General features: G+C 45.7%; 1 protein-coding gene across 1 annotated transcript in view; it reads left to right on the forward strand.

The window, feature by feature from the left end:
• The first annotated feature begins 566 nt into the window (after positions 1-566).
• LOC146341786 (vomeronasal type-2 receptor 26-like) overlaps positions 567-24534 on the forward strand; it is a 34697-nt gene continuing 10729 nt past the window's right edge. Inside the window, exons 1-3 of the mRNA XM_084807679.1 lie at positions 567-592; positions 10356-10647; positions 21028-21243. Coding sequence (XP_084663805.1) covers positions 567-592; positions 10356-10647; positions 21028-21243 — 534 coding nt within the window. The remainder of the gene's footprint in view (positions 593-10355; positions 10648-21027; positions 21244-24534) is intronic.

Raw genomic sequence — 24534 nt, forward strand, 5'->3', positions numbered from 1 at the left:
AATATTGTTCCCAAACCCAAGAATCTACATTTGTTCTAATGTCTGTGAATGATAAGGATTAGAATGTATGAGCTTTAAAAAATACTTCAGAACTCTTTTACTTTATGATTCTACATTTTATTGTTAACCATCCAGAGAACATCAGTCATTGGGTGGTATATCAATACTATAAATAAACAAATAAACTAATAGGTATACTTATAACGATCACCTTCTTAGAATAAAATGTCCAGAAAAAAAAGTGTGTATGGATTTATACAGGATACATGGAAGTTACTATAAAATTATTGAGGAAAACCATTGAACTAATTTACTGGTATATTCTTGCTCCATAGAAATGAATGGTGTTGTGATCATTATCATCTTTGACTGAAATCCTCCAACTTTTAGCCATTTTCCACCATGTGTTTGTCTTCCATTCCCATTCAATTAGATAGAAAAGAAATTGTTTTCAACAATGATTCAAAGGAGAAGACTTTTTCAGAGAAATACTCATGGATTGGGTTCAGGATTCTTGTGCTTCTCTTACTTATGAGGTGGCCAAGGAATGTATGTGAGTGCCCTATATGTGCCCAGGGGAAGACATCCTGAGGTAATTCCTGCAATAGGGCTTTTTCAGGTTAGCAAGTGCAGGCTGCAGGGCAATGGAGAGACGTGTCGTGTAGAAAGAAAAGAAAGAAAAACACATACAGCACACTCAGCCACCTCATAGCAATTAGGTAACCTCAAAAATGCCAACAAAAGAAATCCAAAATAAATTATAAAACACCTGAGAATGAGCAGAAAAATGGACAGGGATGGGGGAGAATTCCTCCCTGAAACTTTGGGGGGCCGAGTGCCAACGCATTCGGCCCCCCAAAATTGGTGGGGAAATTCTCTGCCGGCCCCTGCCCCCCCGGGATGGGACTTACCATAGCCGAATGTCCCTCTCGGAGGTGGGTCCCAGCGGTGGTTTGGCGGCGGTTCGTGGGGGGCGGGGGCGGCGGCTGGTCTCCCAACCGGCTGTCACCGCCGCCATTGCAAAAAAAAAAAGTAAAGTAAAAAAAACAAAACACACCCCCGTGATAGGCTACGTAAATATTAATGTAGCCTATCATGGCTAGATTTCCAAAGTCAGCCGTGATAGGCTATGTAAATCGTCATGTAGCCTATCACGGGTGACTTTGAAAAACTTTGGAAATCTAGCTGTGATAGGCTACGTTAATCATTACGTAGCCTAACACGGGTGTGTGTGTGTGTGTGTTTACTTTTTTTTTTGCGGCCGGGTAGATGGGGCGCTTCTACTCGGCCTGAATTTCACTGGCGAGGGATGGGGTGCCTCCCCCCCCCGGCCTGAATTTCAGCTGGGCGAGGCGGGGCAGGGCGCCTCCCCCCCCTCGCCTGAACTTCGGGGGGAGAACCTAAGTGCCTCCCCCCCACCGCGAAGCAAGCTTCAAGAACAGGTAAGGGACTTTCGTCCATCCCTAAAAATGGAGGCCTCTTTCTGGGGGAAGGAAACTTAGAGGAAATTGAATAAGAAATTTTGGCACAGCACTAGCTCCACCTCTTCCCCAGAACTGAACAGAACACTGTTCTCTTCACATTTACATTGTGGAGGATGCAAAATGGAGGGTACTTTATCAACACAGATGGTGCTGTTGCAACTTGCAGTGACAGTGCAAACAACCAAAAACATTTAGGAAAAAAGAAAGAAGCTGTGCTACAACTAGGGATGGTGAAGAATTCCGCCAAGGATTTCAGGGAGGCCAAATGCACTGGCATTTGGCCCCCCGAAATCTGTGGCGGAAGGGCCTGCCACCCCCCGCCACCCCGCGGATTCCCCCTGGGATGAGGCTTACCTGGGGCAGATGTTCTGGATGGCGGCAGCTCCGGCGGCGGGTGCAGCGTCGGCTGGTCTTTTGACTGGCTCCCACGGCCGCCATTGCTGTCCTGGTCTTTGCCGTGATGGCAAAAAATAGGGAACACAAATGGGGGCCGCCATAGCCGCTGCCATTTGCGTACGCCTTTTTGTGTGTTTTTTTTATTGGCTTGCCATGATAGGCTACGTAAATACTTACGTAGCCTATCACGGCAAGCCAATAAAAAAAACACACAAAAAGGCGTACGCAAATGGCAGCGGCTATGGCGGCCCCCATTTGCGTTCCCTATTTTTTGCCATTCTAGCCTATGTAAATATTTACGTAGGCTATTATGGCGGGAAAAAAACGGGGAACACAAATACCGTAGTGGGCGCTATTTGCGTTCCTTTATTTTTCACCGTAATAGCCTACGTAAATATTTACGTAGGCTAGAACGGCGAAAAATAGGGAACGCAAATGGCAGCCGCCATAGCTGCCGCCATTTGAGTATGCTTTTTTTGGGGGGGAGGGGGTTAGCCGTGATAGGCTATGTAAATACTTACGTAGCCTATCACGGCTGCCTGGCTGGATGCAAATGGCGGCTGCTACGGCAGCCACCATTTGCATCCGCACCAGCCTGTCCACGGCCGGAAATCTGGCTGCAGACAGCCCTGGTCGGCTGCTCCGCGGAGCTGCCACGGAGCGGAGCCAGCCAGGCTGTATTCCGGGGGGGAGGACTGAAGTGCCTCCCCCCCCATCGATGATTCCAGGGGGAGGGACGGAGCACCTCCCCCCCCACCGCGAATCAATCTACGAAAAGGTAAGTGAATTTCGTACATCCCTAGGTATACCCCCTGCCAATGGTGAACCCTACCTGTGAGAAACCATTGCAGAATTTTTCCACTCCCTGGAGAAATTTGGTGAAATTTTCCACCCAATTTTTCTGCCCACAAATTGGATGGAAAATTTCAAGAGGCCATTTGCACACTGCTCTCATTATTAGGTACCTCAGGGAAACTTGGAATATCTGGAATATTGACCCTTAAAGGAAAGACACTGACTAAACTGAGGGAAATTAAATGATTATTAAAAAAAAAAAAAACACCTGCTGGTTTAAGACCAGAGTTAAGAGTAGTTAATGATGGCTGAAGTTCCACAAAGCCAGGAAATTAGAAGCTAAGGGTAATGCCTTAACTGACAGGTGCCATGATTAGTAAAGATATTCTACAGTGTTACAAATAGCGTTTCATTACAAATCACCCTCCATGCACCCACACTTCCCCTTGGTCTTTCAGATGGGGAGGATGGGGTGCTTGGGACCAGCAGAGATGTCTGATGTTGTCCTATCCCAGTCTTGGTGTAGAAACCATCTGAGCCTTACTGTATTGCTAGATGAATCCTCCTCTGAGCTAACTCATGCCTGTGCATTGCTTACATTAGGAATGGGAGAGAAATCCTCCATGGACTGCAATGACGTGATTCAAAAGAATCCAGCCTCCAGAGTCTGTGGAGGATTGGAAGACTTACCTCCACCTCCTGGAGGAATCCTCACTGGCTGGATTCTCCCTGCTAGCCAGCTCCAAAGTCCCAGCGATATGGCCACCATTGCCGTATCGCTGGCTGGGTCCTATTGACTGCGGACACAAATGGCATCCAGTATGCCATTTGCAGCTGTAAAGGTCTTAGTTTAAGCTAAATGCAGCCATTTACAGTATCTCTGGGGGCTTGAGGCCAGGTTTGGCCTGTCCTAGCTTACAGGGATGTTTGGGCAAGCTGCAGGACTCCTTCACAATCTAGGAATGTACGAAAGTCACTTACCTTTTCGACAAGGCGATTTGCGGTGGGGGAAAAGTGGTCCGCACCTCCCCCCAAAATTCTTCTCTGGCTGGCTCCGCTCCAAGGAGATTCCGTGGAACCACTGTCCGGGGCCGCCCGCAGCTGGAGATCCGGCTGCTGGGCAGCCTTCCTTCAGGAAGAAAAAAACAAAAACCCACGTATGCAAATGGAGGCAGCTACTGCAGCCATCATTTGCGTTCCCTTTTTTTCGCAGTTCCCTTTTTTTCACCGTCATTTGCGTTCCCTTTTTTTTGCAGTAAATATTTACGTAAGCTATTAAGGCGAGAAAAAAAGGAACGCAAATAGCGCCCACTACGCTATTTGCGTTGCCCTTTTTTTCCCCGTAATAGCTTACGTAAATATTTACATAGGCTAAAACTGTGAAAAAAGGGAATGCAAATGGTGGCTGCCATAGCCGCTGCCATTTGCATACGTGGGGGGGGGGTTGGTTTACCATGGCAAAGGGCAGATGGCAATGGTGGCCGCGGCAGCTGGTCAAAAGACCAGCTGCCACTGCCACCGGACCCACTGCTGGAGCTGCTGCCACCCGGAACATCCGCCCCAGGTAAGCCTTGTCCCAGGGGGAATCTGTGGGGGGCAGGGGGGGCAGGTCTTTCCGCCATGGATTTTGGGGGGCCGAATGCCAGTGCATTCAACCTCAGTGAAATCCGTGGTGGAATTCTCCACCATCCCTATCACAGTCACCAAAATCCTGCCAAGAGGCACTGAATTTAGCACTGAGGTTGAACAGAAAGGATCACAGCAACTTGGAGTTGGATAACTGTTTATTATAGGGAAAGGGATAGAGGAACATCAGAATAGGGATGGCGGAGAATTCTGCCACGGATTTCAGTGAGGCCGAATGCACTGGCATTCAGTCCCTTGAAATCCATGGCGAAACGGCCTCCCCCCGCCCCCCCCGTGGATTCCCCCTGGGCCGAAGCTTACCTGGGGCAGATGTTCCGGTGGCGGCAGCTCTGCCGGTGGCTCTGCCGGCAGCAGCAGTGGCTGGTCTTTCAACTGGCTGCCGCGGCCACCATTTGCATCTGCTCTATGCCGTGATAGGCTACATAAGTATTTACGTAGCCTATCATGGCAAGCAAAACAACAACAGCGTATGCAAATAGAGGCAGCTACAGCGGCCGTCATTTGCGTTCCATATTTTTTGCCGTTTTAGCCTACGTAAATATTTACGTAGGGTAAAATGGCGGGGAAAAAAGGAATGCAAATAGCGCCCACTACGCTATTTGTGTTCCCCTTTTTTTTGCCGTAATAGCCTACATAAATATTTACGTAGGCTAAAATGGCGAAAAATAGGGAATGCAAATGGCGGCCACCGTAGCCACCGCCATTTGCGTACACTGTTTTTTTTTTGCCTGCCATGATAGGCTATGTAAATACTTACATAGCCTATCACGGCAGCCTGGCTGGACGCAAATGGCGGCCTCTATGGTGGCCGCCACTTGTGTCCGCAGCAGCCAGTCCGTGGCCGGAACTCTGGCTGCCGACCTCCCTGGCCAGCTGCTGTGCGGAGCTGCCGTGGAGTGAAGCCGGCCAGGCAGGATTCCGGGGGGAGGACCGGATCGCCTCCCCCCTCATCGAGGATTCCAGAGGGAGGGACGGAGTGCCTCCCCCCCTAGCATGAATCAATCCGCAAAAAGGTAAGTGACTTTCGTACATCCTTACAGGAGAAGTAGAGGTGATAATTTTTATAGAGGATTACAATGCTGACAACTTGCAAGGAAAAGCAAAGCATACACCCCCAAGCAAAATAACCAAACTGACTAGCCTATCCTTTCACATACCTTGGTATGGGCCTCCCAGATAGCATCCAGCTGACAGCAGGTCCAAAACCACCATGATGAAGGGATCACACCTCTCCCCTGACCTCCTTTTAAGGCCCAGCCCCAGCAACTTAAGGCAGATTTCCTTAGCCAATCACCAGCTCAGACCCCAAAGGGACTACCTTCGTCCAGAAAATGTAGGATCTTCCCACCAGACCCAGCTGTTATCTATTTCCCAATTAACAGGGACTGAGCATGGCCTTCAGCAACAGGGCCAAGAAGCTGGCAGATGACACACTATTCCAGGTGGATGCCTGGGATGTGATGCCCAGGCCTGGTGTCATGGTGGGAAACAGGCTGTTGCTCTTGACAGTGATACATATCTCCACTTGTGCAACACACAATTTATCCACCAATATCACTACATGAATCAAAATGGAGGCAGTTTTAGCCACTTCCTAAAACCTCTCAACAATTATCAACATCAGCCCCTTAGAAAACAGGTCATAGTATTCTAGTATGTTGTAGAGATGGGAGAATGTTGTCAAGATTTTCTGAATTTTGCCTCAAACTCAATCCACATTGATCCATAGTAATGTCAGTATTTGTTGTTGTTGATGATGTTCAAATGGGAACAGTGAGCATTTGGCTGTGCATTTTTTAAAAAGCGCACACCCAAATGCATCCTGCTTTACCATTAACAATGGCGGCGGCGGCAGCCGGTCGGAAGACCAGCCGCCGCCGCCGCCACCACCCAGAAGATCCGCCCCAGGTAAGTCTCATCCCGGGGGGGGATCCGCGAGGGGGCGGGGGGGCAGGCCGTTCCATCACGGAGTTTGGGGGGCCGAATGCATTGGCATTCAGCCTCACCGAGATCTGTGGCGGAATTCTCTGACATGCCTACAAAAAGTGTGTTCTTGTCATTCTTATTTCACCTACATTTGATAATGTGACATGCCTCATTAACCTGTTAATCTTCCAAGTGATCTACGCCATCATTCTGGCTAAAAATGCCTTATTTCTCTTTACATAGTACAAATATGGCCAATTTCTAAGCAAGGGAATAAATAGACATAAATATAGTTAGACATTAAGGGAACAATCCTATGGCTGCTAAACAGCCATAGGACAACTGGTTTTCTGGGAACTGACCTCGGTTTTCCTGGAGAACCGACCTCCCCCCCCCTTGCAGCTTGGAACAGCCCCATGCTCCATGCTCACAAGAGGAGTATGGAGTGGCAAAAATGGAGTGTTCTGGGGGGTATTCTGGGGCAGGGAGGGCAGAAATGCCGGTACCACATATCCTATGTGCTGTATGGCAGCTTCCTCTTGCACTCAGCCTTCCTCTGGCTAGACAGCCAATATTGCCTGTCTGGCCAAAAATGCAGGGCAGAAGAAGCATGGAGGGAACTATCCTCTTCACGCTTCTCCTGCCCTGCATTGGATAGGTGTTTGCCTCCGAGTTCGGAGGTGGACACCTATCTGCATAGGATTACACCCTAAAAATGGAAGCATACAAACGCAGTGGAAGAATATTTAAAGCTACGAAAGGCACTCTGATGCTGAGCTCATAGTATGAACCATTCAGCAAAAGAATTTCAAGTAAAAGTAACAAGTAGGGGAGGCTCTACTGTGAAATGTATAACTGTAATTTATAAGCAAAATTGATTCTGTTCTGTTCAGACCTAATCAGCATCAGGAATGGTATTTTCTTTTCCATCAAATTAATTATATTTGCATTCCTGCTAATATTGTGATGGCATGTTGTTGTATAGAGCGGCATGCTATTATGCTGTGATTTTTGGTCACTCTGTTCTGAAGGGAATTTTTTGGATTCTGCATAGCATTGTCACACTGTGGTTGCATTCACACATAAAGCTTATTCATTATGAAGAGCAGACATTATAGTCAACCTTATGCTCTAATATTCCTGTTCTCTTCTGGTGCAACTGCAGGGAGCTTGTTCTGAAGCTTTGAATTCCATTCTAGACTAACTGCAGCTTGTTACGACATCCAAATCAGGACCAAATGTTGTCAATCTTAACTACTGCTCATGGAAAGAAACAGAATGTAAACCCTAGGTTATGCAGCTGGATTGTTTTCACTATCGATTAACCACAATTTAGACATCAGAAATTCTGCTAAACAGTGGTTAACCTAAAATGGAAGCAGGAACTTCCAAGCTCCTCCACACTTCTGTGCCAGGTAAGGGAATGGAGGAATGTGCAAGACTGGGGCTTTCTGTGCCTTGTCCTCATAATGTTAAACCATTTTTCCAACAGACCCAGGATAAAAAGGAAATACAACCTTCATGGGGTTGAATCAGAGCCATTCCAGATGTTGTTGGACAATGGCTGCTGCCACCATCCCTGACCATTGGCCAGGCTGCCTGGGTGTGATGGTCATTGGAGTCCAAAAACATCTGGAGGGCCAGAGGTTTCCCACTCTGTGTCAAATAATCTGCAGTGAAATAACTTTGACCTAATTCTTACTACCCTCCCTTGTTCTAGTGGTACATTTCCATGATTTTGCAAACCAGCTGAGGGAGGATAATTGCTCCATTTTCAGTTTCCTGAATTAAACCACAGCAAAAGTAAATAGGAAAATATAATCTCCTCCTTAAGAGGTGCAACAATTTTATGATGTGTGATTAGCAACATAATGGGATGTGTAATTATAAGATTTGAAAATAATAAGATACATATTTTATACTAAAAACAAAACCAAGAAGATTATTTCCACTTACAACGTCTGTTGTATATTTCCTCAATCTCCCTGCCCCAACCCATACACACTAATTTGGGTTTATGTGAAGAATCCTATCTGGATGAGAGGATGCTAAACTACTTTGCAGCAGGTATAGTAAGGCAGGTACCCAGCCTTAAAGACTAGCTGGCATCCTCCCACTGGCCATAAGGCAAATGCAAGTGTGGCCTAGCTGTGCACCTTTCACCTCTTGTTATAGATTCATGGGAGGACAATTATTGTACAATCTGCGATACAGCAGTCATACAGAAGGAAGAGGTAGAAATGCTGCACAGGGCAACATACTATCCATCTTAGGATTTGAGTAGTGGACTTCCTGTTTTGCAAACCTCTGTCTTCTCCATCATATTATACTAGCTCTGCACTCATTTCCAAGATGCCTACATAAAGAGGCAAGCAGGCTTCTCCCATGTCACCTGCAGCTTTTGAACAAGAAACAAGTCTAGACCCATGAAGAACACATTCTACTACAATTCTTTCCTATAAAGGGTCAATATTGAACCAGCCTATATGTCCACTAAGATTGCAATCCTATGCACACTTATCTGGATGTAAGCTGCATTGAATACAGGGGGACCTCTTTCAAAGTAAGCATGCATCCGTTTCTGCTGTAAGCTACAGTGAGTTATGACAAACATGTTTTCTTCTGCTCTCCTGCTGCAACTGTTGTCTTGCTCAACACAATGCTCCAGAGATATGGCCATGAACTCTGTAATTTCTTCACGTTAGGATTTGTCCCCCATCTCACCAACCCCCAAAAGGATATTCTAGGGCTACAATCAGGAAGACAGTCAGAAAGATTATATAACTTATCTGTATGTTATTGAAAACTGGGGTGATGCTGGGAAGAGGCAGGGATATATTTCTCTTGTCTTTGGAAGTTTCTGTTTATCAAAGGAACCTTGATCCACTGAAGAAAGGTGGTGCTTCCAAGCTGATGGTGGATGATGGGCAAGGACTGAACATTCTGAATTGAGATTTGCCCAAAAATGATGGGATTATTTCTGTTGCTGCTGCTCTTTCTATGGTTGCAGATGACTCCAACTGAGTGCAAGGTGCACTCTCTTCTGTGTACCATGACTTATCCCTTCCAGCTCCCATACAAGTATTATCAGACAGAAGACTTAATAATTGGAGGAATTGCAACTCAGTTTGGCTACATACTTCATGAAGTATCTTTCAATAAATTCCCAAGAACAATGATCATGGATCACATTTCGTAAGAAAAGCAATTTTCTCATCAATATATGCAATAGGCAGTACATAATTACTACAAACCTATCAGACAAACACCTACATATTCAGAAAACATTCTTCATATTACTTCTTTTGAAGATTCATTTAGGGTTATGAGCAGGTGTATAAATAAATAAATATTTTATGCCAAGTAGAAATGTTCTTGATTACTCCAGATCCTTCACCTCCTCCTTCTTATTTCATCATCAACATGCACCTGACTGTCCTTCCAGGCATTTCTAGCCTTCTGTGTTTGGCTAGAAGGATTGTGTCTGATGTCAAAACTCTCCATCTAGCTCTCAGCTACTTATTTCCCATCAGTTTCAGATACAACATTGGAATATGGTATCCTTTTGATTATCTAGATCAGCTTTAAATCATGTAAAGGTTATGGGGTTTTGAATCTCTACTTTGACCATAATGTCTTCTGCTTCCTCCCATATATATTTCAAGTTTCACAACATCCAGCCAAAGTTAAGTCATCTTTAGACTGAATGATGTCAACAGGAGAGAGATCTTCAACTAATTCCAATCAGCATGATTGGCGTATATTTAAATTTGGTTGAATCTTGTCCTTGAATTTTGTTTCAGAGCTGACATTTATTACACATTTCTTCCATAGAAGGGTCTACTGAATAAAATTAGGAGGAACAATAGCCTAGATATCAATTATATTCCTGTGCTCAAAAGCTAGGAAAGATGGCAGTACCTTAGATTATTTATCAGTTGTTCGCATTGTTGTTTTCTATTGCATTGAAGATATATCTATTTCTGTCTTGAAAGTCTGTGTACCTTTAATGTAGCATACCATAGCACACTATAGCATATTCTCAAATGCATGCTTTAGGAAGAGTTCCATATCTGTCTTATATACATCATCTAATTATTCCATTAGTCAAACACCAAAGAACTTCCAGCATGTCCTGTCCTTGGAATTTGCTGTGAAGCAAATCAATGAGAACCCCAATATCCTACCAAATGTGAGCCTGGGATTCCACATCTATGACAGTTATACAAATGCAAGGATGACTCATCAGAACATTCTGCAACTTCTGTCCACCTGGGAAAGGATTGTCCCCAACTTCAAATGTGACAAGAAAAAGGATATGATGGCTGTCATTGGAGGACTTGACTCTGAAATCTCCCTTCACATGGCTAACATCTTAGGCATCTACAAGATTCCACAGGTAAAATTAATCTACAGGCCAGAAGAAAAGAAACAGATCCTGAATTTTGATATTTGGTATAAAATTTGCAGGTATTACCCACTTCCCGCATGTGTGTGTGTGTGTGTGTGTGTGGGTATTAGAGTAGCACTGTGGCTCCATAAGAACAGAAGTGCCATGCTGGATCAGATTAGAGGTCCATGCAGTCCAGCATTCTCTACACACAGTGTCCAACCAGCTGCCAGTGAGAAGCCCACAAGTAAGACATGCGTGCAACCCTTGTTCCCCAGCAAGTGGTATACATTGCTATACTTACTCAGATATTGGAGGCAGTAGCATATAACCATCAGGACTAGCAGCCACTGATAGCCTTCTCTTACATGAATTTGTCCAATCACCTAGTAAAGTCAAGATGTGAGTGTGGTTCAATCTGCTGGGAACAGTGACGCAGTGCTATCAAATTTAATTGTGTATCTATTGAAGGCACAAATTAGCAGTTGTGCCTCCAAAAGTTAAGGCAATCAGTGAAAAAGGGGTTCTGCCATGTTTAATGAAAATCAGGGAGGAGGTGGGTTATTCTAACTTTAATAAAAGGTGCCTGAAAAAGTCAGGAAGTTTGGTTAAAGAGTGAGGGAGAAAGGGCAGTTAACAAAAAATAAAATAAATACTCAGTCACACAGTGTTGGCACTGAAAGCATGTGATGGCAACCATTTCTGCCCATCATTTGCCCAAAAGCTGGAGGCTATATATGAAAACCATATTTGTTTTCCTATTTCCCTTCTATTGTAGTGGGTGGAATGGTATAATGAATCTCTATGAGATTTCATAACACTGTACTCAGAGCGTTGAGGGTGTCGGAGGAGGAGAATAACTGTCATGTAGAGAAAAAGCAGCAGCCGCAGCAGCACATGAGTTCACTGATACCTCACACAGTTGTTGTGAGGATGAAATGGAAGAGGAGGATGCCCATGGAAGCTGTCAAGTTGGGTTACAGGGTCAAGTCGGGTTACTTGCAAGAGGAAAAAGGGCAGGACGTAAACGTAATAATAACAAATGTAATAATAACAGTAGTGGTAGTAATTATAATCATAGTAATAATAATAAATGATCTGGAACTAGGACTAAGCTGCAAGGTGGCCATGTTTGCTGATTACACCAAATTATTTAGGGCAGTTAAAACAAAGAGGGATTGCAAAGCGCTCCAAAAGGATCACTCCATAGTGGAAAGATGGACATCAAATTGGCAAATAAAGTTCTATGTAAGCAAGTGTAAAATGATGCAGATTGGGGGGTGGGGGGAATCCCAACTTTACTTGTATGCTCATGATGGACCAAGACGGAGATCTTGGACTTATGGTTGACAGTCTGATGACAATGGCATCCCAGTGTGCAGCTGCTATGGGGAAAAAAAAGGTGCATTCCATGTAATCCAAGGCATAATTAGGAAAGCAATCGACTTGGCTGAGGGGATGGGAAAATGCTGCAAGGCACTGATGTTTCAGCACACATACAGTAAGGCTCAGATGCTTCATAAGGCAATACAGGAGCAGTACAATGTGGAGCATCTTTGCTGGTCCCAGGCACTCCATCCTCGCAATCTGATTTGGGGACAGAAAGACCCAGGAAAAGAGTGGATGCATTGAGGGTAAGTTGTAAGCAGGCATGATTTGTGACATTGCAACATCATGACTGATCATGGGGCATGGTTTGGAGAAAGTGGAGAGGAAACTATTTTTCTCCCTCTCTCATAATACTAGAACCCGGGGTTATCCTATGAAGCTGATGGGTGGAAGATTCAGAACACATAAAAGGAAGGACTTTTTCACCCAGTGCATACAGTGATGATTAAAGAAATAATAAATTGTGAACCCCTTTGGATTGTCACAAATCTCCAAGCTGAAATGTTAGTAGATAACCCCATAATCCTGGATAAAGAACAATAGATAGCCAGATTTTAAAAACAAAAAAAACAAAAAATAATACTGTCTCACACATACTCTTTCCTCCTTTTCTCCTCTTCAAATAAATCAAGGTAGCATAGTTATTGCCTCAGTCATGGCATGCTCTTTGCTCATTCACCAGGCACGTTCACACAACATGCTAAGTCACGATGGCTGACTAGCCATGACTAGCCACGTACTGGGGGTTGTTTTCCAAACAACCCCCAGTGCATGGCTGGTGCACCCGACAGACACTTTGGACTAAATGAGGAATTGGAGGTTCTACCACTTCCTTAGCTAGGGATGGATGAACCCATCTCTGTCCATCTCCAGGGCAGGGGGAGCTCAATGAACTGCCCTCCTCAGCTTGCACAGCCTGTACCTGCTCAGCAAGCTTCCCAGGTCGTCCTGCCTGCCTGCGAGCTGTGTGAACCACCCCGCTTCCTCGTGCTGGCTTTCAAGGGCTGGCATGGGGGAAAGGGGCCTCAGCGGCCAGCCCCCAACCTCTTGCCCTGGCCTTCTCTAGAGGAGGCCAGGGCGAGAGCACTGGGGTGCCACCGTCACCTTTCTTCCTTGTGCCAGCTGTCAAGGGCTGGTGCAGGGAAAGAGGGCCTCAGCGGCCAGCCCCCAGCCTCTCGCCCTGGCTTCCAGCAGAGGGCGGGGGGAAGAAGAGGATAGGTGCCTCCTTCTTCCCTCCACTCCCACCTGCTACAGCAGTGGCAGCAAGGGACAAGCTGGTCATTTTCTGTAAGGCCAGAAAAACTTACAGAAAACAACCAGCCTGTCCCGCGCCACTGCCGCTGTAGCAAGGATGGGCAAAGGAGGAGACATGCTGCCTTCTTCCCCACTTGGTGATTGGCTTGCTGAGGGAACAGGTGCCCGAGCTCTTGCCTGACTCAGCACTCTGCAAGGCAGGCAAGAGCTCAGGTCCATGAACTGGCATCCGGGGGACTGAACTGGCAAATTTTCTCCAGGCCTTGAGCCGCAACAGTATGCTCGAGCCATCCCTGTCCATAGCAACTATGTAGTTTCCAGAGATCCCCTTTCCTCTCTAACTCAGTCCTGTCCAGACATGAGAGGCCTTGAGATAACCAATGTATCTTGGGAACACCTGCAAAAAACCTCCTCTATCAGATAAAATATAAAGTACAGCCTTCTGAACACTTTTCCAAGTCATCAGTGAATTCTAGTAAGAGATATTTCTTGTAAGAATTTCTGCGGACAATTTTATAAGTAAGTATGCACAGGCTTATCTGCAGTGTGAAATATTTTATATTCTATGAGTTTTTCAATGCTAAAACTTCTATATGTTTGCCATTGCTAAAATTTTTATGTTATTTTAGTAACGTGTTGTCCTGGATTATTTTACAGCCCCCTGAAGTAGGCTTCGAAATATAAATTGTTGTTGTCCTGGGTTGTTGCTTTTTTTTTTTTTTTTACAAATAAAATCTTTTCTTCAGCATCCAAACACTTTCTCTTCTATTTATGAGTCTGCTTTGGATGCTCTCCCACTTTCGCACCCAGGGACTGGAACACTGCTGTGAGGTCCCCAAAGGTCTTATCCACCAACATCTCTGTCTATCTAAGCTTCCCCAGGTCAGTAACCTTGGCTCCAAGTAAATGAACTTGTTCCCTGAGAGCCAGGAGCTCATTAAACCACTACTTCTGTCGAGGTGGCATATAGTTATATATGTGGCACTCAGTGCAATACACTGGATAGCCCCCACAATCCTGCTGGCCTTCTCCCTCATAACTGTTACACTGTTGTTCTTCTTCTTGTTGTTAGGTTTGTTTACCTGGAAAACTAAGAAATTTACTAGTAGAACATGGGAAATTTATTTATACTTATTTATATGTATGTATGTATTTATTTAAACTTATGTATTTATAGTTTCCTGCCAGCCTAGCAGTTCGAAAGCAAGAAATTGCAAGTAGATAAATAGGTACCGCCTCGGCGGGAAAGGTAACAGCGTTCCGTGCACCTCGGTGTTCAGTCATGCCGGCCACATGACCACGGAAGCGTCTTCGGACAGCGCTGGCTCTTCGGCTTAGAAACGGGGATGAGCACCGCACCCTAGAGTCGGACACGACTGGTTGGGGACACCTTTACCTTTACCTTTATTTATAGTTACTAGGAGAAGGCAGGGAAGGGTTTCCTTTCCTTGCCTCCTCAACCTGTTGCTAACTTACATGAGTGCTTCACTCACTTGTGTGTTGACACTTTGGTACTGGGGCTGAGATGCTTCATCACTGGGGCTCCCCAACTTGGTGACCTGGCCTCTCACACAAGACTTCCTCCCTATATAGTTCTAGGTAGCTTGCCCCAACTGCTGCTGCAGCCAATCAGATTAAAGCTTCTCATTTAAAAAGCAATTGAAGATGTGGCTAAACTGTTGGTCTGTAGTAGTTAGTGGAAATCGAGGTCAGTTGAGACTCCTGGGAGTGGAGATATTCTATTCAGAGGAGAGGACGATAGTCAATGGATTGTTGGAGGGGACAATAGATAATGGTAGGTGATTTAGGAAAGGGTGTGGTTTGAGCTTCTCATGGAATGCAATGGGTTGAGGGACTGACAGTGGTCATCTGATTTAGGAAGGGATGTGGTTTACAAGGGGATGAGTCCCTTTGTGTGTGTGTGAGCGTGCATGTGTGTTTTGAAAAAAACTAAATCAAAAGCTGCGCTGTCAAACTTAGGATGAGTCTATTTCTGGACTTTAGTTTATGAGCTATCATATAAGACATAAAATCTGAGCCTACACTGAGCCTGAACTGAAGCTAGAGTACACTTCTTGTTAATTGCAGCCTGTTACACTAGCTAGGCCTGCACAGAAGCCCTTCTCAATACAGAACAATGTTTTACTGCCCCTTTCCAAACTTGGGTTTATTTTATTTATTTATTTATTTTTACCACATTTACACCTCACCTTTTTTTCCTCTTGCAAGGAACCCAAGGCGGCTTACATTATCCTCCTCCTCTCCATTTTATCCTCACAACAACAACCCTGTGATGTAGGTTGGGCTGAGAGTCTGTGACTGGCCCAAAGTCACCCAGTGAACTTCCATGGCCGAGTGGGGCCTAGAACCCAGATCTCCTGGATCCCAGTCCAACACTCTCACCACTAAGAAATAAGACAAAGTGGTGAGGAAGCCCAGGAGTGTTAACAACGGAAACAGTCTCCAGCCAGTGTTGCTAAACCAAAGGAGGAGAGAAAGGGATTTCCAACAGTAGGGTTGGCGGAGAATTTCTCCCCGAAACTTCGGGAGGCTGAGCGCCAACGTGTTCGGCCCCCTGAACAAGTTTCGGGGAGAAATTCTCCACACCCCCTGCCCCCCGCATGCCCCCCAGGATGGGACTTACCTTTGCCGAATGTCCCTCCCGGCGGCAGGACCCGGCGGTGGTTCGTCGGGTCTTCGTCAGGGGCGGGGGCGGCAGCCGATCTTTCAACCGGCTGCTGCCGCCGCCATTCCAATAAAACTAAAAAAAAAAAAAACGCCCCCGTGATAGGCTACGTGACGATTAACGTAGCCTATGATGGCTAGATTTGCAAAGTCAGCCGTGATAGGCTACGTAAATAGTCACGTAGCCTATCACGGGTGACTTAAAAAAAAAAAGCGTGTATGTATAATGGCGGCCCCCATAGGGAGCCGCCATTCCCGTTCCTTATTTGGTCGCTGTAGTCTATGTAAAGATTTACGTAGACTACAGCGACCAAATAAGGAACGCGAATGGTGGCTCCCTATGGGGCCGCCATTAGCCGTACGTGCTTTTTTTTTTTTTTAAAGTCACCCGTGATAGGCTACGTGACGATTTACGTAGCCTATCATGGCTGACTTTGCAGATCTAGCCGTGATAGGCTTCATTAATCGTCACGTAGCCTATCACGGGGCGTTTTTTTTTTTTTTAACTTTTAATTTCGTGGCCGGGCGAGGCGAGGCGCCTCCTCCCCGGCCTGAATTTCGGCCGGGCGAGGCAGGAAGCCTCCCCCCCGGCCTGAATTTTGGCCGGGCGAGGCGGGAAGCCTCACCCCCCGGCCTGAACTTTGGGGGGAGAGCAGCGAAGTGCCTCCCCCCCACCGTGAAAAGCTGCGAGACCAGGTAAGTGGGTTTCGTGCACCCCTATCCAACAGCTACAAGGGTTGGATCTAGACCTAGGTGCATACAGCTGGGCTAGTGAAAGCAAAGTGGATGTCCCCGCCCTGCCCACCATGAGGCAGCCCCTCCAGCCCCTGGAAAATGCCACACAGAGGGTCAGGGAACCCTGTTGAATGGAGTGAATTGTGGTGCACAGGGGAAGAGTGGGTTCCCCGAAAATCGGGCAGAGGCACTGTCTGTGAGTAGACCTCCACCCATGAAAGGTGCCTTTGTCCAGTCTTGAGGGAACCCCTGTCCTTCAACCATTTACACTACAGCCTACCCCATTCACCAGTGACCCTCCCCCTCCATCCATCCAACATTTTCAGGAGACTAGAGGAGCAGCCAAGGGGAGGGGGAGGAGGCAGGAATGTGTCTACTTCCACCTGTCCAGTTTAACATGCCCAAATCTGGATTCAACCCTGTAAAGAGTTAAACATATGCAACAAGACAATATAGAATGTTTTATTTTTACTGCCCCTTTCCAAACTTGAGTGTAGTCTAAGTCTGTGGTTGAGGTTCTGTTCAACCACTCAGGAATCTCTATTAGAGGAGGTCTGCAAGAAATCTAGTTTCGTCTGCCCCCCTCCCCCCCCCCAGATGTAGCTCCAAACTGTAGGTTTGTAAAGATCAACCGGTCTGGGATTTAGCTCCTTTTTCTGAGCCCTTGTTTTGGCTTCAGCTGATGATTTATGAGTTTTAAATGAGTTTAAATTCTTACCTGAGAAAAAAGTAATGAATAAATAATTAAATGTCACCGATATTCTCCTCGCAGGAGTGAATATAGGTGACTATATTCACTTTCATGTGTGCTCATGAGTCGTTGCTGGGGCTCCTCACACTCAGAGAGTTGTTCCCGAATGCACACCATAACAAGGCATAAAGAAAAGCATAGTTTCATGCTGTGAGACAATGCATCTAATGCAGACACCACCTCGTAAATTATTCAATGTTGTCCATAAAATATAATTTAATAACACGTTTCTGGCAAGCTCTACCATTGCAGCCGATATTTGAGATCAATCATTGTTCATCATAAGATCTGCCCATTGTTGTGAAGGAAATGCATTTCTTTTTCTTAGATTGCCTACTGTATATTAGCTCCAGCAATGAATATTGGAAATCAACTCCCTTCTTTCTACCGGATGGTGCCCAATGAAGAATATCAGTTCAAAGGGATTGTTCGGCTACTTCAGCATTTTCAGTGGACATGGGTTGGGATCATCGCCTCAGATGATGACAATGGAGAAAGGTTTGTGGAGACCATGAAGTCAATGCTTTCCCAGCATGGAATTTGCACTGCACTCAGTGGAAAAATACCAGCACTATCTCAAGTTGTAGAGATAGTACAGTCAATAGAATCTATCCAAGCCAAGGCCATTTCCTTAACCAATTCCAAAATTAAAGTATTTGTTGTAAATGCTGAGCCTCAGACCACAGCCTGGTTGAAATGGATCATGTATTACCATTCAATATTTGAAGATGGTACAGAGGCCTCTTTTGGTAAAGTGTGGATTATGACAGCCCAGTGGGATTTCGCTACAGAAATGGTACAACAGAATTTTGATGTACAGCACTTTTATGGTACTTTATCCTTTGTGATTCACTTAAGTGAAGTGCCAGAGTTTCCAAAATTCCTTCAGATGCTCCATCCTAGCTCAGAGGAAGGCAGTGATTTTTTCAGGATCTTCTGGGAACAAGTATTCAGCTGCTCATTTACAGATTCTAGTGAGAACATCGGGGGCAGTGATAAATGCAGTGGGCAAGAGAAGCTAGAAAGCCTCCCTGGGCCTCTGTTTGAAATGGGCATGACTGGCCAAAGCTACAGTGTCTACAATGCAGTCCAGGCCATAGCACATGCTTTGCATCAGTTGTCCCCATCCAAGCCCAAGCTCAGAGCAACAGTGGACAAATGTCGATTTCAAGATCTTCAACCCTGGCAGGTAATGTTGCACAAAGCATCTCTCCTGCAATGGCTGATGTAATGTTTGTTGGTACTGGCTTCACAATGTGTAGTGTCAGGTCCAAATTTGCACACAAGATTCTACAATTGTTTCCTTGAAAAAAGAAATCTATTTTCCTTTGTTCAGATGTGTTCTCTTCATTACTGGCTGAAGGCACCCCCCATAGAAATCCGAATGTCAAAATGTTCAGACAGCTACTTTCCAGCTACTGGACTGCTCCCTTTATGTGTACCCTGACCTTCTGTGTTCTTGTTCAGAAGTCTGCCCCACTGTGTCCAATAGGCATTATTCCAAAGGAAATGTGCTGCATAAAGGTTACGTGATATGCTTTGTAATGGAGGTGCTGAATCGTAGGCCCATGGGCCAAATATGGCCCATCTGGAGTCCCAATCTGTCCCTCCAGGGTTCCCCAGAGGACTACACCTCTTCCCTTGACCCAATCCCCATTCCCCTGACTGCTGATCATTTTCTGGTTTCCCTGCTTTTCACATTTTCCCTAGTGTTAAATGTTAAAATTCGGAATTACTCTTTTAGAATTCCTCATTATAAAAGCTAACCTCCCCTCTACGGGTTAGTTACTGGCAGTAAGAGATTCAAACTATAATATGCTGGCATTTTATTTTTTTTAAATATTTTTGTTATGGCCCCTTTTGCCTTTGGCCCAACCCACCACTGGAATGCACACTCCATTGCTTATCTCAGATTCATGTTGGCCTAAGTGTGGAAGGCTAATTCTAGGGATGTACGAAAGGCACTTATCTTTCGCAGATTATGTTGATGGTGGGAGGGCACTCCGTCCCTCCCCCCAGAATCCTGGATGGGGGGGAGGCACTCTGTTTCTCCCCCCTCCCCAGAATCCTGGTCGGCCAGCTGTGCTCTGCAGGGATTCTGCGGAGCTGCCGGCCAGCTCCGCCAGCAGCCGGACATCCGGCCGCTGGCTAGCAGGGACGCAAATGGTGGCAGCCGTAGCCATCGCCGTTTGCGTCCCTGCAGTCAGCCATGATAGGCTATGCAAATGCTTACATAGCCTATCATGGCTGACTTAAAACAACAACAGCAACAACAACAACGCGCATACGCAAATGGTGGCAGCCACGGCCGCCGCCATTTGCGTTCCTTATTTTGTAACGTCTTAGTCTACATCAAGATTTATGTAGACTAAGACGGTGAAAATAAGGGGAACGCAAATAGTGTAGCAGACGCTAGGCTATTTGCGTTCCCCCTATTTTCGCCATCTTAGTCTATGTAAATGTTTTTTTAAAAAACTTAGCCGTGAAAGGCTACGTAAATCTTTACGTAGCCTATCACTTTTTTTTTTTTAACTGGAAATGGCGGCGGTGGCAGCCGGTCGGAAGACCGGCCGCCACAGCCGCCACTGCCGAACCACCGCCGGAGCCACCGCTGGAGCCGCCGCCGCCAGGAAGATCCGCCCCTGGTAAGTCTCGTCCTGGGGGGGGCGGGGGGGCAGACCATTCCACCACCAATTTCGGGGGGCTGAATGAGTTGGCATTCGGCCTCCCTGAGATCCGTGGTGGAATTCTCTGACATCCCTAGCTAATTCTGGTGATCTGGGAGTAGCAGTTCCAGAAAGCAGGGTGTGAAAACAGCTCTAGTCAGCATGACTTACATCTGAATAAACAGGCAGAAACATCTGAGTCAATGGAGTAAAAACAAACCAGAAGGGAAAAGGCAGCAAGTAGCTGCATTTCCTGACTCATCCTCCTGACCTTCCCTAGCAGCTCACCTGCTGTTTGCAGAAACTGCCCACTTTGGGCTTGTGCAACTGAGCTAGTAGGGATTCGGGGGGAGGGGGATATCCAAGATCTTTTGCCATGCTTCCACTTCGCAGTAATCAACTTGTCCTGGCAGATAAATACATGCAAATAAAAATATGGCTAAAAGTGTCATTTTGGGTACTCATATTCTAATAAAATTAATAAAGATAAAGATAAATCCCCTTATTCATAAAATAAAGCAGGCCATCATAGACTGGGAAAAAACAACAACCAAAGTTAATTCTGCATACTAGAATATCAGCACTTAAAGTAATGGCTATTGACTGGTTAATGGAAATAACAGTTAATGCATTCTTCTCTGAGTATTAATTTATTGAGACGCACTCACTGTATGATCCTTTAGAGCAAGAAACCTAAAATAATCAAGGGATCAATGCTTGTAAATCTTACAGTATGGTTGCAATCCTGAACATGCTTCCTTGCGAATTAGCCCCATTGAACATACCGGGTCTTTTGTCCAAGGGAACGTGAATACGATTGCATTCCATATGATTTTTTAAAACAACAACAACCCACCGTTGACTATTTTAGTCATTCTTTGAAATAAGTGTTTCTCTTCTTTAATGTAGCTTCACTCTTTCCTGAGGAGCATCTCATTTAACAACACTGTTGGCGACTTGGTGTCTTTTGATGAATACGGTGAACTTGCTGATGGATTTGATATCATAAACTGGGTTACTTTCCCAAACCAGTCCTTCTTCAGAATAAAAGTAGGCAGGATTTTACCAGATCAAAAGTTCACCCTTAATGAGGAGGCCATCTCATGGCACAGAGCATTTAATCAGGTGGGACTGTATTATAGATCATATTATGCAAAGCTAAATGGGAAAGTGTTCCTTCATAAACCCACACACCCTACTAGAATATTTTTTAAAGTCGCACTTACAATAAGCTTAAGGTTTCTTTGTCACAATAAGTCACAGAGGAGTTGAGGTTTTGTCTTCACCTGAGCTATCTTGTTGTTGTACACTGGCAAGCAATGCAATAGCATCACTGTCTGATTAAACACCGAGAGAAGAATTTTGTTTTGAATGAAGTCACGTGTAGTTTAAGGCTTCAAATCCATGTTCATCTAGGAATAAGGAGCAATGGACTCAATGGGGGTTATATCAACACTAAAACACATGTCTTCTACTACCTTGAATGCAGAAGATCACATAATTTTAAACATCATTAATTAATTTAAAATTACTACAATCCTTACCTTTGAAAGCATAGAGCTGTATAATCCTACTGGACTATTTTTGGTGACAAAATACCTTGCATGTGCCCTGAGAACAACTGAATAGAAATTCCTTAGCTGGGTTGGAGGGATTATCTAGCCCATTACTGGGGGAATAACAAGGAATACCTGCCTAAATTCAAGTAGAAGTATTCTCCAGAAATGCCAGAGAATGTATGCAAGTCTACATACTGCTATTGAGCTATGTCTCTCTCCACAAAGTAAACTAAGTACAAAAAAGGGCCACAGTTAGGGATGTACGAAAGTCACTTACCTTTTCGCAGCTTGGCTTCGTGGTGGGGGGGGGAGGTGCTTCGCTTCTCCCCTGAAGTTCAGGCGAGGGGGGGGGAGGCATCTTGCCTCGCCTGGCCGAAATTCAGGCCGGGGGGGAGGTGCCCCGCCTCGCCCGGCTGAAATTCAGGCCGGGGAGAAGCACCCCGTCTCCCCGGCTGCGAAACAAAAAGTGAAAAAAAAACCAAAACCCCGTGATAGGCTACGTAACGATTAACATAGCCTATCACAGCTAGATTTCCAAAGTCAGCCGTGATAGGCTACGTTAATCGTCACGTAGCCTATCACGGGTGACTTTGGGGGGGGGAAGCGCGTACGTAAATGGCGGCGGCCCATGGGGCGCCGCCATTTGCGTTCCTTATTTTGGCACGTCTAGTCTACGTAAAGATTTATGTAGACTACGGTGAAAATAAGGGCAACGCAAATGTGCCAAAATACGGAGCACAAATGGCGGTGCCCATGGGCTGCCGCCATTTGCGTACACCCTTTTTTTTCCCCAAAGTCACCCGTGATAGGCTACGTGATGATTAACGTACCCTATCACGGCTGACTTTGGAAATCTAGCCGTGATAGGCCATGTTAATTGTTACGTAGCCTATCACGGGGTTTGTTTGTTTTTTTACTTTATTTTGTAATGGCGGCGGCGGCAGCCGGTCGGAAGACTGGCCGCTGCACCCGCCCCCACCGAAACGCCTCCGAAACGCCGCTGGGACCTGCCGCTGAGAGGGTCATTTGCAGGATGTAAGTCCCATTCCGGTGGGGGGCGGGGTGGTGGTGGAGAATTTCACCACCATTTTCGGGGGGCCGAATGCGTTGGCATTCGGCCTCACTGAGATTCATGGAGAAATTCTCAGAAATTCTCCGCCATCCCTAGCACAGTTGTAGAAACCGATAGGAAATTAGAGAAGAAACACGCAACTGTAAGTGGGTCAGGTAATACGGGTGTGCTGTTGTAACAATATACAATAACGTAGTGGGTGTTAGTAATCTATTTAAAATAGGATTGGTGTTAGAACAATATGATTATACTTATGAAGGCAATGTGAATACAGTTGTGCATATGTGAGAAGATAACAGAAGCATCTGTATCACAGGTATATACAAATTATTATTATAGTTTTTTCTGAGGAGTCCTTAGACTCAAGAAAAAACACTGTGGCAGTGCTGTAATCTAAATAGTTTTTTGAATGAGGCCACTTAATCTGCTGGGAATAGCTTGCATTTTATGTCATATTGCTTCACAGAGCTCAAACCACAGGCTGAAAGTTTCTCCTCCTCTAAAGTAGGGATGGCGGAGAATTTCTCCATGAATCTCGGGGAGGCTGAATGCCAATGCATTCAGCCCTTCGAAATTGGCGGTGAAATTCTCCGCCCCCGCCAGGATGGGACTTACCTCATGCACATGTCCCTCTCGGTGGCGGGTCCCGGCGGCGGTTCGGCGGCGGTTCAGCGGGGGTGGCGACCGGTCTTCTGACCAGCTGCCACCGCCGCCATTACAAAGTAAATGTAAAGAAACAACAACACACACACGTGATAGGCTACGTAACGATTTATGTAGCCTATCACAGCTAGATTTCCAAAGTCAGCCGTGATAGGCTACGTAAATCATTACGTAGCCTATCACGGGTGACTTTGAAAAGAAAAAAAAGCGGGTACGGATATGGCGGCGCGCATGGGCGCCGCCATTTGTGTTCCTTATTTGGGCCCAGTCTACGTAAAGATTTACGTAGACTACGGCGAAAATAAGGGCAATGCTATTTGTGTTGCCCTTATTTTCACCGTAGTCTACATAAATCTTTACGTAGACTACCCGGGCTCAAATAAGGAACGCTAATGGCGGTGCCCATGGGCGCCGCCATTTGCATACGCGCCTTTTTTTTTTCAAAGTCACCCGTGATAGGCTACGTAACGATTCACATAGCCTATCATGGCTGACTTTGGAAATCTAGCCGTGATAGGCTATGTAAATCATTACGTAGCCTATCACATGTGTGTTTGGGTTTTTTTACATTTACTTTTTTATTTCGCGGCCAGGGAGACAGGGCGCTCCTCCCTGGCCTGAATTTCGGCGGCGAGGGATGGGGTGCCTCCCCCCCGGCCTGAATTTCGGTGGGGCGGTGCAGGGTGCCTCCCCCCCCAGCCTGAACTTCGGGGGGAGAACCGAAGCGCCTCCCCCCCACCGCGAAGCAAGCTGCGGGACCAGGTAAGGGACTTCCATCCATCCTTACTCTAAAGATGGTGAGTTGAGTCAGATGTTATTATTTATCTGAAGAAGCAACTCATATGTGAAGCAGGATTACACTGGATGCCTGTAAAGACTTGACTTTAAGATCCTCAGAACCTGACCCACTTACAGTTGTGTGCTTGTTCGCTAATTTTCTCTCAACAAAGTTACACTTTCTGTGTCAAGAATATCTGTAATTAACTGGTTCTGTACTCACCATTGTTATTTTTTTTAAAAAAACTATTTTTTATTTTATAAATGAAATAAACACTACCAGCAACATAATCAAAATCTTCAGTTTCCAACATTACAGTATTCTGGGGAAAAGAAAAAGTGGAG

This window comes from Heloderma suspectum, chromosome 6, assembly GCF_057233095.1.
Source record: "Heloderma suspectum isolate Gila_16-S chromosome 6, 16-S_ref, whole genome shotgun sequence".
In the NCBI taxonomy this organism is placed as follows: Eukaryota; Metazoa; Chordata; class Lepidosauria; order Squamata; family Helodermatidae; genus Heloderma; species Heloderma suspectum.